We start from the raw sequence: 14,016 nt of genomic DNA, 5'->3' as shown, positions 1-14,016 counted from the left end.
GAGTAAACAAATGCCATCTAATACTCTACGCTTTTCTACACGAATTTCTATTTTTAATATAGATAAATGAATAAATAAAAAGTGGAAGTTATGGTTGCTGTTATTATGAAGCACTTAACATGATCTAAGTTTATGCAGGTTAATAAAGAATGTTTAATAGCTGTATTTTTTTGCTGTGGGAAAGTATGTCACGATTAGGAGACAAGGGTTGCTTATTAAATTATATGAAGTGGTTATAAGAGGAAGAATGTAGAAGTGAATCAAAAACTTTTTAACAGAGAGCTCAATTGTAGTAAGAATAGGAAAAGAATATGATATAATTTAATGATCAGCAATAAATATAAGGCAGAAAATGGAACTCCTCAAGGTAGTACAATAAGTCCAATTTTGTTCTCAATCATGATAAATGAAGTGTTAAGTGGTGTAGATAGATCTATTGATGTGGCTTTATATGCCGGTGATGGTGTAATGTAGAAAAGAGGAAGGAATGCAGAGTTTGTTGTTAACAAGATACAAGAGGCAGTAATGAAAGTTCAGACATGGGGACTTGAGTGGGGGTTCAGATTTTCAGTGGCAAAAACAAAGAGTGTTTTTCACAAAAAAAGAAAAAACTAAAATCTTAATTTGAAATTGTACAGAGAGTACGAAGTTTAGAAAGAGTTTGTAGGTTTAAATATTTGGGTATGTGGTTATGTGGTTTGACAAAACTCTCACTTGGAAAACACATAAATAAAGTCATTGAAAAATGTAAAGAAAAAAGTTTAAAGCTTAATATTGTCAGATGTTTGAGATGTATATCAGTCGTCATCAGACACTTGGTTGAAGAAGTTGGATACAATTCAATATCAAGCTTTAAGACTTGAACGACAAGAACGACTCCAGTATCTGCCTTGCAGGCAGAAATGAATGAAATGCCTCTTGAAATGATGAGAAGGCAGCTAGTACTAAGGTATTGGGCAAATTTGAAAGGTCACAAAGATAGCCATCCAACACAGACAGTATTATATCCACGTCAAGAAAAAAGGGAAAGAAAAGATAAGGAGCTTTGGTTGGATAATAGGAAAGGAAACAGAAAATGTAGGAATTAGCAAAATAGCAATAAGCTCCACAGTTGCTCTATCAGGAATTCCACCATGGCTTTTTGACCAGGCAAAGGTAGACTTCAATCTTTTAACACGAAGTCAGAGGAAACATCTAAACAGTCACCAAGTACATAGGTACCTAGAAGCACAATGTAGCACATTGCTAAAAGTATACATGACGAGTCAAAAACAAGCTCCAGTCGGGTGGGAGTTTCATGTGTTATCCCAGAAACAGACATGATGACGAACAAAAGAGTTAGCAATGACCTATCAGTATACACCAGGGAATTAGCAGACGGATATGCTAAGGAAGCAACAAGCAAAGCAGAAATAAACATGGAAGTAAAGTGTGAATGGAAATCAAAAGCATAATTAAAACAGAAATGAAGAAAAACTGGTAACAGGAATGGGACAAGTGAAATAAAGGTAGGCATTACTACGATATCCAAAGAAAGGTAGGGGCAACGAGGGAAGTATGCAGAAGGAAGAATTCTGGAATGCAGTCAGTACCAACAACAAAGACGGATATTAAAAGAAAAATTGGGAGAACAACAGATAAGATTGGAGACAAAGGAATTGCTGCAGTTGAATTCAGGACATGTGAAATACAGGTCAGTATTCAAGTATTTGGAAAAAACTGGGCTAAGCAACAGACTTTAAAAACATTCCGAGCCACACTCCAGTCCATAAGGTGGCGGTAACGCACCAGCATAAGCTGTTTGCCAACCGCCATAAAAGAAAAAGAAGAAGAAGAAGATTTGTTTACTTCCGTTTTCTGGATGCGAAGTTTGCACGTGTGTGGTGATTCGCTGGATATTTAGGATATTTTTACCTTGCTTTATTCTATTTCAGACAACTGTGCATGTTTCAGTTAGTGCAGTCGGTTGTCGTTGGCACCACTGAGTGCGTGTCATGAAGTTTAGGGGAGGAGAACCAGTTTTTATTGGTGCTAGCTGACATATTAGAGCTGTGTAGCTAGCGTTAGCTGAGCCGGGACAACATGTCCAGGCTTGTTGCCAGACACTGAGGTAGCGGAGAACCAAGACGCACACGCCGTTAAAAAGATGCAAAAATTATTTATGCGTTTTTGACATGGATTACCAATTCCCACCTCAGCTTTTTCCTTCATTTTACAACTGCGGGCCGCCGAACTCGGTCCTGAAACACTGTGCCGGCAACTGGGGCTCCTACAATGGAGTGAGACTTGAGGTGGGTCCGCTGTCAGTGGGTCTGCTGTGTGTATAATTAAAGAACAAGAAATAAGCCTGTTCTATCTGAAAGGTAACCTTAAGTGACTTATGTTGTGATCTGGTATTATATAGAAAATAAAATTAACTTGGCCTTTATGGCTGGACGCCCCCCTCATAGAATGGTAGGCAAAACACTGTAGTGGATGAAATCCTAAAGTAAAAAATTGACTTACCATGAGTGCTTTTTATGATGCCTAACATTGTGTGTGTCCCATTTGGGCATTACTGATGTTGCACGACAAAAATCAGTCACATTGTCAATCAAGACATTTTATTATGAAGACTTGTTTCTTGGGGTTGGGTTTGATGTCATTTGATGGACGGTGGGTTTTCACCCAAACTAAATGTCCACTGTTGGTGATGTACAAAAACATTTCAAAACCAGCCTGAACCTCTCATTCGTTACTGTAAATCATTGGTTCCGATTACCAGAAAACAGCCATGCCAGTGCTGCTTAAAAGAATTTGCCCCCTTCAGAATTTTGCAGCTTACCAATATGTACAAATGATTAATTTTCCAGAATAAATAAATAGCAAAGCATAATATTTTGGATTCATTTGTTTGATTGGTTACTCTTTTGTCTACTTTCAGGACTTGTGTGAAAATCCGCAGATGTCTTGAATCTTTTTTATGCAGAAATGTTAAACATTCTCTGCTTGGTTCACATCTTTTGTTGCATTCACTTTTACCCACACTGTCAGACTCTGTTAATCAGCGGTTCTATTAATGGTTTCAGGGTGTCTCTGGGCCTCCCTCCAGCTGGACATTTACATCCAAGCATCACGCTAGAGGGGAGACATGGCGCGTCACTGAGCCTGTTCCACTTCCCCTCCTGTCTCCTAAAAAGGGTGAGTCTCCTGAAAGCTCGCTTTAGCTTGTTTTTGTCGCCTTCATGTTCGGATCTGGAGTGCTGAAGCAGGTCAGAGACTTGGCTGAAGTCATTTTGAAGATGACAAATCCGGGGATGTCCCAGTCAGCTTCTTATTGTCCCTGATCCATAGCTGGTGACTGGATCAGCCCAAAATTTGAGATCCGATTAGGACATACCTTACTGGATTTATAGTTATCATATTTGTCCAAGTATCTGTTGTTGGATTAGTTCAGTATAAGCAGTAGTCCTTTGTGATTGATCTTTAAATATGATGTATTAATCACAGATGCTGAGATTTGTGTAGTGCCTAAAAACATGTAGAGGGAATTAACACTAAAACTTTAAAATAAGTTAGTGTAAAACATCAGTATCTTCTCTCCTTTGGTGCATTTATCTGATTGAATGTATATTTCCACAATTCCATTTGTTGTATTTCCTTTATTTTATATATACCTCAAAATAAAAGATTTGTGATTGTTTTTCCAGCTTTCCTTTGGCCCTTGAAGCCTCCAGATGCGCTGGACTTCACAGAACATGTGAGTGAACCAGTTGCAGCCATAAATAACATGGCACTGGTCACACATTTGTCTCCAAAATTTTACTCACGGTCGCACAGATTAAAAAGGACATACATAACCTAGATCAAATCAGACTCATCAACAGAATTAGCATCAATGCCATAGCGCTCTGCAGCCACAATTTGTTTTTTGTTTTACATTTAGATGCAGAACTTCTTCATGGATCACTCTCAAGACGCATTCGGTTGCATGAGTGACGTCCTGGGTGAAAACTTCAACTTCAAACAAGGAAAGAAAGAGGTGAGTTTGATCAACCCACTGTTTGATAAGAAAATATAGCATTTGAATGAATGACAGGCTTTGATCTTAGGGTGCTTTCACAGATAGGTTGTCGATGTGTCGTCCCGAAATGGGGAACATTTCCCCTTCAGGTCGGTTCAGTAGAAGAGTGTGTGTGTGAGGGCTCATCCACGATGCTGTTGGCGTAGGGAGACTCCGATGATCTTCTCAGCTGTCCTCACTATCCACTGCAGGGTGCTGGGATCCAAGATGGGTTTGAGTGAGACAGGATGATAGTCATTGAGGCAGGGCACTGTAGATTGCTTTGGCACGGGGATGTTGGGAGTGGTCTTGAGGCAGAGAGATGTTGAAGATGTCGGTCAAGACATCAACTAGCTGGTCTGCACATCCCTGACCACACTACCGGGAATGTTGTCTGGTCCAGCAGCCTTCTGTGGGTTAACTCTGCGCAGCTTTTTTATCCTGGTCGTTGGGAGGAGTTGTGGTCTTCCTCGCTGTCACACCATCCTGCGCCTCAAACTGAGCATGGAGGTCATTCAGCGCATCTGTAGGCCGGCATCACTGTTTGCAAGAACCGAGTGTTGAGGGCATGTCAGAATAATAATTTTACTCCATTTCTTCATGTGAATTCAATTCAATTTTATTTATATAGCGTCAATAACAATACAAATCGTCTCAAGGCGATTTACAAAAACCCGGCCTGAAACCCCCAGAGCAAGCCTGAAGGCGACGGTGGTAAGGAAAAACTCCCCTTTAACAGGAAGAAACCTTGAGCAGAACCCAGCTCATATGGAGGGACCCATCTGCCTAAGGCCAGCCGGGTACCTTTGAAAATATTTCTGTATTAATAGATTCAAAATTTCAAAAAGTTTCCAGTTTTTATAACTTCTAGACCCGTAGTTGAATTTTTAAATGAGAAAGCATAAATTAAGTTACAAAAATAGAGAAATCCTCCTGTGGTTTGAATGTGTTCTGAGCTGGAGGAAGAGGTTGTTATTTATTTTGTCGTTTGTCATCGGTTTGCGTAAAATTGATTTGTGTGTGTGTGTTTTTTTTGTTTTTTTTGCAGATTTATCGCAGGGAATCTGTCAGCATGTGGAGAGTGAAATCCTTCCTCGACATGCTGAAGTATAAAATGTAAGTGGGCCTACTTGGTGTCAAAGTGAGCATTATATGGAAAGGAATCAAATGAAAGAGGACTCGGATCGTCTGAACGCTGTTTTATTTAATCACGTTGTGCTCTTTTTTTTGTCCCCCAGATGTCAGAAGTCGTATAACTCCAGCGCCATGAACGGGTACAGCAGCTTGCTGTCCGACGTGGTGCACGACATCCCTCCCAACTTGCTGGGGTCTCTGCTGCAAGAGGAGCTGACGGAGCAGGGGAACCGCCTGTTGTTCTCTGACGGAGCCACTGGGGGCGCGCTGGCCTTCGTCCCCTTCTCACGCAACGATAGCGGCAACTCTGTGCACGGCTGCCTTCTCTATCCCAGCAAACAAGGACTAGACTGCCTCAGTATCCTGCACATCACATGAAAGGATGGTTTGGTTTCTGTGAAGTGGGGATTTATCAGATACTTATCCATAGTCAAAGTTCAATGTTAGAATTTACAACAATGTATAGGCAGTCAATAGACCATACATAATCTGTTAAGATAGAGAAATATATATAAAAAAAATATTTACAAGTAAAATACATTTATTGAATATTAAAACTGAAATTACGACACGCTCCTGTCGAGAGCGATTTTTACATTCCCACTGAAAAGAGCCCGGTTTTCACTTAATATTCACCTGCAATATATGATTTTGATCACGTTTTATTATAACAAGCTTGAATGAGACGTTTCATGCGGGGGAAAACATGATTTTTATCCTCCGTGAGAGCCAGGGCTGCTGTCCTCAAATTGACCCGGCGAAGAGCACACCCGTCTCGGCTTCAAGTTCTGAGGCAGGCCGCCTGGGGTCTTCCACCCATTCCAGTCGAGTTGCGTGCGCTGCATCCCCCACAGACACTTAAAAATCAACTGCCACCCACCCTTTTCATCACATGTAGCATAATAAGGGGTAGAATTGGATAAATAAATAATTAAATTACACTACCCAGAAAACTTTGCTGTGCAAAAAGATTTTCGCTGCTTTGTGTTCTTGCTTGTTCTGGCTCTGGTTCTTAACGCTGTACCTCAGCCTTCCACAAAGTGGAGCTGCAACACCACAGAGGGGGTATTTCTTGTGTGGATGCCAGCAGCAGCGACCCCCTCAGTTTCCAGCTCAGAGCCCCCATCAAACAGATCAGCTTCACATCCCTCTTCAATGACTGTAAGAACGTGGACATATTTTAAAAACCAGTTCGGCAGTCTTTTGTGGTTTTGCTCTGGGTCATGTAGACATTTAAAGATGCCTGTGTGTTGTTGTACAGGCTGCGTTGGTGTGCGGTCAGATTACCTTTGTGGAGTCTGGAGGTTCAGTGAAAGCAGTGAGCCGCGCTTGCTGCATGTGGTTAACACCAGAGAGGTGGCAACCTGCATCAGCATCAGGTTAGTGATCCTTCTGCTCCCCCTGCAGCTTCAGGGGCTAGAGAAAAGAAGTAAAGTTAGTCAATTCTTGAAAATGCTGCAGCTGAGGAAACGGGTGTTAAATTAACATCTTCTCTGCTGTGTGTTGACAGTCCTCATATTTTAGGAGAAGTTCTGGTGGCAAGTGAGAGTGGAGCTGCAAACCTGTGGACTGTCGGCAAAGGGTGAGTAGGTTATCAACGGAAGGAGGTGTACACGCAGGTTTCATCTGCGTGTACATCTCTGGAATCAAGGTTACACTCTGACCCATCAGGATGCAGAAGGTTCGGGTGGAGGACAGCAACCTGTACTTCAATGCCAAGTCATCGTGGAGATGGTGCGAGTTCTCTGCTCACCCAAGGGTGATGCTGTACGCAGACAGGACAGGGGTGGAGCTCACAGATATCAGGGTGAGTGGAGCTTGCGGGAAGGAAGCCCCCCCCCCATTTCAGTGTGGAAAACGGTGTGCTTAAATAAGGAATTGTCCACCTTGCACATGAAGTCACTTTGCTCAGTCATTGTTGTTGCACAGTTTAAAGACCTCTTTAGTTAGTGTAACTCTGGTGATTGTTGGACCACCACCCATGTGCAGACTGAAATATTAGTTAGGTTGCTAAGGAAACTCCAAGGCTTAATAATCACGCTTGTCTCAGGGCATGGTTTGACCTAAAGCAGAGGGACACTCACCGAAGACAACCTACTTACTGTAAAATGCCCTCTCCCTTCCATCTCTACATCCTTCTTCTCACCGTCTTTTCTTTACACCTCGTTCTCTTGGTGTCCTCCATCCTCTCTAGCCTTATTCCTGTCATCTCCTCACTGCTTGTGTCTTAATACCCTTTGGTCCCATCCTTTATATCCCGCTCCTCTTCTTTACCTCCAGGCGAAACCAGCCTCTGGTTATACACTGTTTCGAATCGGTAACACCTCGGATTGTCGGAGTGGGGAGAGACTCATCTTGTCGCGATATCTGGGAGAAACCCACCCCTTCCATCACCTCATCACCACACAGGTATCGTAAACTTCAGTTACTTACAAACGGACGTAGAGCTCATCCAGGTTGTTTGAACCCACAGAACTTTATTTAAGATTGCAGCGGAGATCAGTGGACAAATTAGGAATAGAAGTTTCTTTTGTAGCCCATCCACTCCGTTCTCTTTCTTTACAGGGGGGTAGGTAATTCACCTCTTTGCATGGGTGTTGAACAGGTGATGGGTCTGCTAAAATATTAAATTTGGTTAGCGTTTCTCTGACAGCTAGGCTGCATATATGAGTTCAAGCTCCCATGCATTAACAAGATCACTGTAGCCCCATGGCTCCCTACCCTACCAGTTGAGACTTGGAAGAAAATATATCCTCAAAGGTACTTCCTTCTAGAACAGGGGTGTCAAACATACAACCCGCGGGCCAAAACCCGCCAGAGGATATGATCCGGACGTGAATTTGCAAAGTGCAAAATGCGGACATCACATAAAATATTACTGGTATATGGGTACATAGGCAATGTCCTATGTGCAACATGGTTCCCGAACGGATCATTTTCTTGTGGCATTAATGGTATGGACAGGTGTCAATCTGTTTGATTAGCCAATTAGTGATGTTCAAAACCTACCGGTTGGTATGTAAGCTAGCAAAACACAAACTTACTCTTAATCTGTTGCCACCTATACACAGTCTAAAGATGAAAAAAAACTAACCATATTTTAAAATTTAGACCATTAATTACAGACAAGAATGTCTGTTTTCTTCTAGACTGTGAGTAACGTTATGATACTGAATCTCACTGGAGCCTATGTTGTGAGTGAATAATAGGTTTCCACCCGGAATCCCGGGGGCGGGGCGCAACCCCCAATATAATGGTAGGGGAAATACGTCAAACATTATACTGAACAGACGTTTTAGCAGTGATTTTTATTCTCGCTCCATCTCTCTCCTCTCGGTCCCACCCACCTGGAAACCTGGTAGATTAACTTGAACATCACTAATTGTGATGACTAAACTAATCAAACAGACACCTGCCCAGAGCATTTACACACACACGACAATGGTGCACTCAGTGTTGAACATGGGACATTACAGATACTTAATGAACCTTCACAAATACTCCTGTCCTAGAGGGGGACAGAGCCAACCCCAGGCTTTTCATATTTTCAGTTCAATACCTGATTTTCACCACTACATGCCAGCGTTGTCACAGGTGCTTGGAGTTAGGAGGGAAAGAATTATTTTAAAGAGGAGCATGTAGGAACTTTGTTTTATGTATACATCTAAACGTGTTCAGCTAACACATCCTGTCCTGGTGTGATGAAAAGTTTGAAGCAGTTTTTGTCATCAGACGAGGAGGAGCTTCAATGCTCATAGATCCCTTTCATCAAGACCTCTCTTTCTCTGTTTGCCTGTCAGTACTCTGCCTACATCATGGACGAGCGTTTCCCATGCGTGCCGATGCTCAAGTGGGATCACATGATGCAGTCCCCACCTTTGTTTTGTCATGTCATTCCCGGCTACTCATCCTCTGCCTTGGCGACAGGAGACAAGGGAAGGACCACTAAGATCCTGCTTGGCTCGCAAAGTTCTCAGGAAATCACAATGCTGCAGTACTCAGGTCAGTCAACAAGAGGGGCTGGTAACAGCAAACAGGGATGTCCCGACCAGTATCAGGCTTCAGCCAAGCCTGATCTTTTCACTTATTTATTTTAGTTCTGCCATTAGATCTGGTAGAATAGATAGATAAGAAAAGACTTTGAGTCTCGAGGAGAGGACACTAAGATTGGATCGGCAATACTCAGTATTAAAAGATTGGATCGAGAGGCAAAAAACTTGATCGGGTCATCCCTTACAACAAGTCAGTTGAGTTTTTTAATCAGGTAGGTTTTAGTTTTAAATGTGTGTGTGTGTGTTTTCAGGAGGCAGAGCGCAGGCCTGTTTCAGTCGAGGTCCTCCTCAGGCTCTGCTCAGACCCAGAGACAGTCTGAAACACCTCCCAGTTCAGATCCCTCACCGCCGGCACAATGCAACCAATAGACTGTCTTCACCTGCTGCAGGTAAAAAATAAACGCATGAGCATGTGTCACTCACAAACTAAATTAAAGAGTAACCATACGCAGAATCAAACTTTTTTTGGCAGCTTTAACATATGATGCACTGGAGAACTTTTCACAAAGACCTCAACCATGTTGGGGTTGTCAATTCAGACCCATGTTCTAGCTCTACTGTAAACTAAAGGGTAGACTGGTGACATGGCACTAAGAGAAACTGTACAAAGGCTAATATTTTATCTTTGTTGTCAGGTCTTGCTTGTATCCAGAAGAAAGCAGGCCGAGGTGTTCAGGAGTGTATGTGCATCCTACAGCTCACGGAGGCAGGAGATATTTTCTATCAGATACTTGAGCCCGAGCAGCAGGACGCCGAGGGGTCTCGACCACCACCGTCAGGGGACGAACCTGCGCCACAAGAAGCAGCCAAGGAACTGTCACAGTCGACTCTGACGGAGGAAGCAGCAGCAGCAGAAGAGCTTCCACCAGATTCTCAGCTGTTTATATCGGACACATCCAGCGACGAGGGAGTAGTCGGGCCCACCCAGAGTCTCACTACGCACAGAGTTGTTGCGGAAACACCAGAAAGAGATCAACGAGTGACGAGCATGTACTCTGACTCTTCCTCTGAGGATTCAGACTCGGAAAGCAAGAAACGAAAGCAGTTGCGGCTGCAGGTTGTTGTTAATGACGAGCCAGAGCTAGATGAAATGAGCAGCTTGGATGCAGGTGTGAAAGATGGAAATGTGGCTAAAGGGAAATCTGACAGTGCTGACAGTCTTGGCAAAGAGGAGACGACCGTCAGTGGCTCCCGCACCGTGGATCATGTCGGTCCTTCTCAGCGACGGATTCCAGTAAAAGTCAGCAGCAGGGCTCTTGACATGTGGAAACACTGGGTCCAGAAACTAATGCAGAAATGTTGTGAAAAGAAGCCTCGCCCACGCTGCTTGCAGCACCTCACAATCGAAACCAAAGGTCTGCTCCATCTGCCTGACAATGAAGCAAGAGATCTGTCGGAAGAAGAGCGAGTGCAAAGCATGAGGCAAAACCTGAGGTCATGCATGTCCAGACGCTCGCTGCTGGTTCACAGCACTGTCTCTGCTTCACTCAGGACTCCAGATATAGTGCCAGTGCCTAATCAGGTGGACACAGAAGCTTGGACCGATCCACTCAGTCAGCGTTTGACCCTCTCCTGGGAAAGCGAGGAGGCGTGGCGGGCGTGGTGGGCGGAGCAGTTAGGGGTGAACAGGGAGGCTAAGGTACAGGCTCTGAGGAGGAAGAGGAGGAAGGAAAAGGAAGCAAAGAGAGCTGCTGGCAACGTATTGGATTTGTCCGGAAGCTTCACCTCGTCTGTCAGCTACCAGACAGAACTGGACGATTTCTCTGATTCGACGGGCTGGTCCTCCGCAGCAAGCCAGGGGGCGTGGTCAGACACCGAAAGTAGGGGGTTGTTGTCGCAGTCGGATTTTTGGGAGCATGAGGGGGAAAGAGCTCTGACACCTTCCACTGTTCAGATGGACGCTCCGGTTCACACACCAACCACCACACCTGTTAAAGGTGAACAAGGTGACCGACAGACTCCCAGCAGAGCACATACTCTGTCTGTGAACCAACCACAGAGCCCTGACGCACCAGCCAGTCAGAGGAGGAACAAGCGTCCATCTGCTGACGTCCTCAACGCTCTGTTTGCACCTCAGGTAAGAGGGAATGTGGTCTGTTCTCGGCTAGCAATAATAACATATGTGCCCAGCTGATCACAAGATGTTACAGTGGTTTCTGGGAGCAGTTAAGTAAACTATTTCTTCTTATTTGGTTAGGTGTGTATGATGCTAAGTAGTTTATGGTTAAAACAAAACAAAGGTGAACAAACTGGTAAAATGAATGCAGTAAAAATTCAAAACAGCTGTTTTGACCTTTCATAGAGGAAATGAGGAGAGGGAGAGTAATGATTTAAAAAAAAAAAAAAAAAAAAAGTTCCCCAAAATGACTCAAACAGGGACTGTCAATCCTCACAATGTATGTTTCTGATGTTTCTAGGAGGGCCCATCACAAAATGACTTCCTGGATAATGAGAGCCCCACGCACCCTCCAAATACAGCCTCCAGTCTGTTCCGCAGCTCCCAGTCCCAGTCCCAGTCCCAGAGGAGCTTGAGGGTGGATCTGTCCAAGGACATCTTCCCCTCATCTCAAGCTTCGTCCTTCTCGCAGAGTTCACAGGGTCGCCAGGGGCTGTCGCAGGCATCACAACCAAAGAAGAAGAAATCTCGAATGGGGTTTTGATGCAATGATCTGTCTATTTCACACAGACTGGGATGGACAGATCAGTGTATCCATCCCACTGAGTGTTTTCTTGCTCCCTGATTTGTAAAATGGATCTCTGCTGGTCTCATTCACTGGGATTGAAATTACTAGAAGTGAACATATCTACAACCGTATCTAATGGAGAAGAAGAAATGAATCATGATTTGGTAGGACTGAATGGAATTCATTATCAGTGTTTTGTGGATACGACTTTGGTTTGCTATGGCGGTCCCGTGCTTGTGTTTGAGAGGTGGCTCTGGCTGCTGGATTCATTTTTACATTTCAGACTGCACACTGTCACACTGCAAGAGACTGAGCTGTGGTTCAGTCGTGTTGTGTTGGTTTCCATTTCTATGGATTTGACATTACTGTGGTTTCAACGCTCAGTTACAGAGATGAGTTGACATGGTTATTGAAAACGGTTTCGTGTTTTGGGAGGAGCTTCAATGCCCATAACAAAATCCAAGTCAAAGGAACCAGGAAAGGAAAGGAATGGACTGGTTTTACTTAAAAGAAAAGAAATTCTCTGCTGTAATTTTACTAAGTGCACAAGTGTTTATATATGTGTGTGCAATTGCTGCTTGGTTAAAAAGCTGTTTCACAGTGAAATGTCTTGTCTTTACAAGAAGTTTGTCCTCTTTTCTACATCTATCTTTCTAAACAAAACTTCTGTTCTTAATAAAATCACAACGAAACTCATTTGGGTTCTCGTTGAAAAACAAAAGGAATATTTAAAGCTTGAAGATCCATTCTCTAAAAAAAGATGATTCTAAGCAGAACCATTTTGTAGTCCATTTTTGCAACAATGAGATGATCCCCAAAACGGGAATGGTTTTACAGATGGAAGTCACTGACGTTTCTTCCCTCCTCATCTTTTCTGACTGTTTTTCACTAGTTTTCCTTTGGTTAGGGTCAGTGTCACTACTGTTAGCATGAAGCGATACCTGGACCCTACAGAGGTTGCACAGGCAGTCCAACTCTTCCAGGATGGGACATCAATACGTGACATTGCTAGACAGTTTGCTGTGTCTCCCAGCACGGTGCCAAGAGCATGGAGGAGATTCCAGGAGACAGACAGTTACTCTAGGACAGCTGGACAGGACTGTAGAAGGTACTCAACTTATCAGCTCTTATCAGCAGTAATGTGTTCCTTTGTGCAAGGAGGAACAGGATGATCACTGCCAGAGCCCTACACAATGACCTCCAGCAGATCAGTGGTGTGAATGTCTCTGACCAAACATTCAGAAACAGACTTCATGAGGGTGGGCATACACAAAAACTCCCTGAGTACAATATGGACCACTGTGAGCAACATCACACGTGCACGCTGGGGCCGCACGCTGGGGCCACACACCAGTATCACACCCATCTAAAACCCGAGATCATAGCAAGTTACATGGCTTATTAAAAGAATCAAATTACAGCAGTAATTTCCATTAGTTTACTTTTAATGTAAGTGATTTGGCCCACTTAACATGACAAAAGACAAAAATCTTGTTGTTCATGAGCTGTGTAGAATGTTATATGTCGGTGTGAGAGTCTTCCTGTTGTCTGGGTGAGGGAGAGTCCTGCTCTGGAAGAATTAAGACATGCACACCTTTCAGAGATAAATTTTGTTCACATTAAAACATTGACATTTTGCACAATGATGTGTACCGTAGCACAAGCATGTGCTACAGTGTAAATTCCTGTAACTCTTTGTCTGTACAATATATGATTAATTTTTTTTATTACGTTTCTACTACCCATAAAAAATCTAGTGGTAACAGCATTTTTTGCAGAGCAGACCTTTCTCACTCGTTCTTCTGTTTGCACACACTACGCCAGCCATTCCATCTTAAAAGAACCACATTTATTTATTTTTTTACTTTGGCTTGGTGAGTGGATGTGCCACTGCCCGTTCGTTCACCGGCGCTGCGGTGCGTATAGGCAGGGCACGTACACATAAAACGCTGTCAATGACATTGATTGGCTGTGTAAGTGAACCGCATCATATCATTGGCTGGACACCTGTCACTCACTGAGTTACACTGCGAAATGGTACAGAATAAATTATTTGTTTAATTTATTTACAGTTCATGTTGGATTTTATCCTTCAGACATATCA

At 43.4% G+C, this 14,016-nt stretch overlaps 1 protein-coding gene across 1 annotated transcript; it reads left to right on the top strand.

Moving 5' to 3' along the window:
• The first annotated feature begins 1,866 nt into the window (after positions 1 to 1,866).
• Positions 1,867 to 14,014, top strand: taf1c (TATA-box binding protein associated factor, RNA polymerase I subunit C). The gene is made up of 15 exons (XM_084571735.1): positions 1,867 to 2,291; positions 3,069 to 3,180; positions 3,690 to 3,739; positions 3,926 to 4,021; positions 5,091 to 5,158; positions 5,281 to 5,534; positions 6,206 to 6,337; positions 6,438 to 6,555; positions 6,687 to 6,758; positions 6,848 to 6,983; positions 7,457 to 7,585; positions 8,977 to 9,178; positions 9,480 to 9,617; positions 9,864 to 11,305; positions 11,646 to 14,014. The coding sequence occupies exons 1-15, from the start codon at positions 2,175 to 2,177 to the stop codon at positions 11,886 to 11,888; spliced, it is 3,309 nt and encodes a 1,102-aa protein (XP_084427861.1). The 5' UTR covers positions 1,867 to 2,174; the 3' UTR covers positions 11,889 to 14,014.
• The last annotated feature ends 2 nt before the right edge of the window (positions 14,015 to 14,016 follow it).

The sequence above is a fragment of the Chelon labrosus genome, assembly GCF_963514085.1.
Source record: "Chelon labrosus genome assembly, chromosome: 22".
NCBI lineage: Eukaryota > Metazoa > Chordata > Actinopteri > Mugiliformes > Mugilidae > Chelon > Chelon labrosus.
This window is presented reverse-complemented; position numbering and strand designations above follow the sequence as displayed.

Excerpts from the sequence above, each read along its gene's own strand:
- taf1c (XM_084571735.1), top strand. The coding sequence starts at position 2,175 with ATGGATTACCAATTCCCACCTCAGCTTTTTCCTTCATTTTACAACTGC. Across the intron at positions 3,181-3,689 it reads CCTCCTGTCTCCTAAAAAGG|CTTTCCTTTGGCCCTTGAAG; the intron begins GTGAGTCTCCTG and ends TTGTTTTTCCAG. Across the intron at positions 9,618-9,863 it reads ACTGTCTTCACCTGCTGCAG|GTCTTGCTTGTATCCAGAAG; the intron begins GTAAAAAATAAA and ends CTTTGTTGTCAG.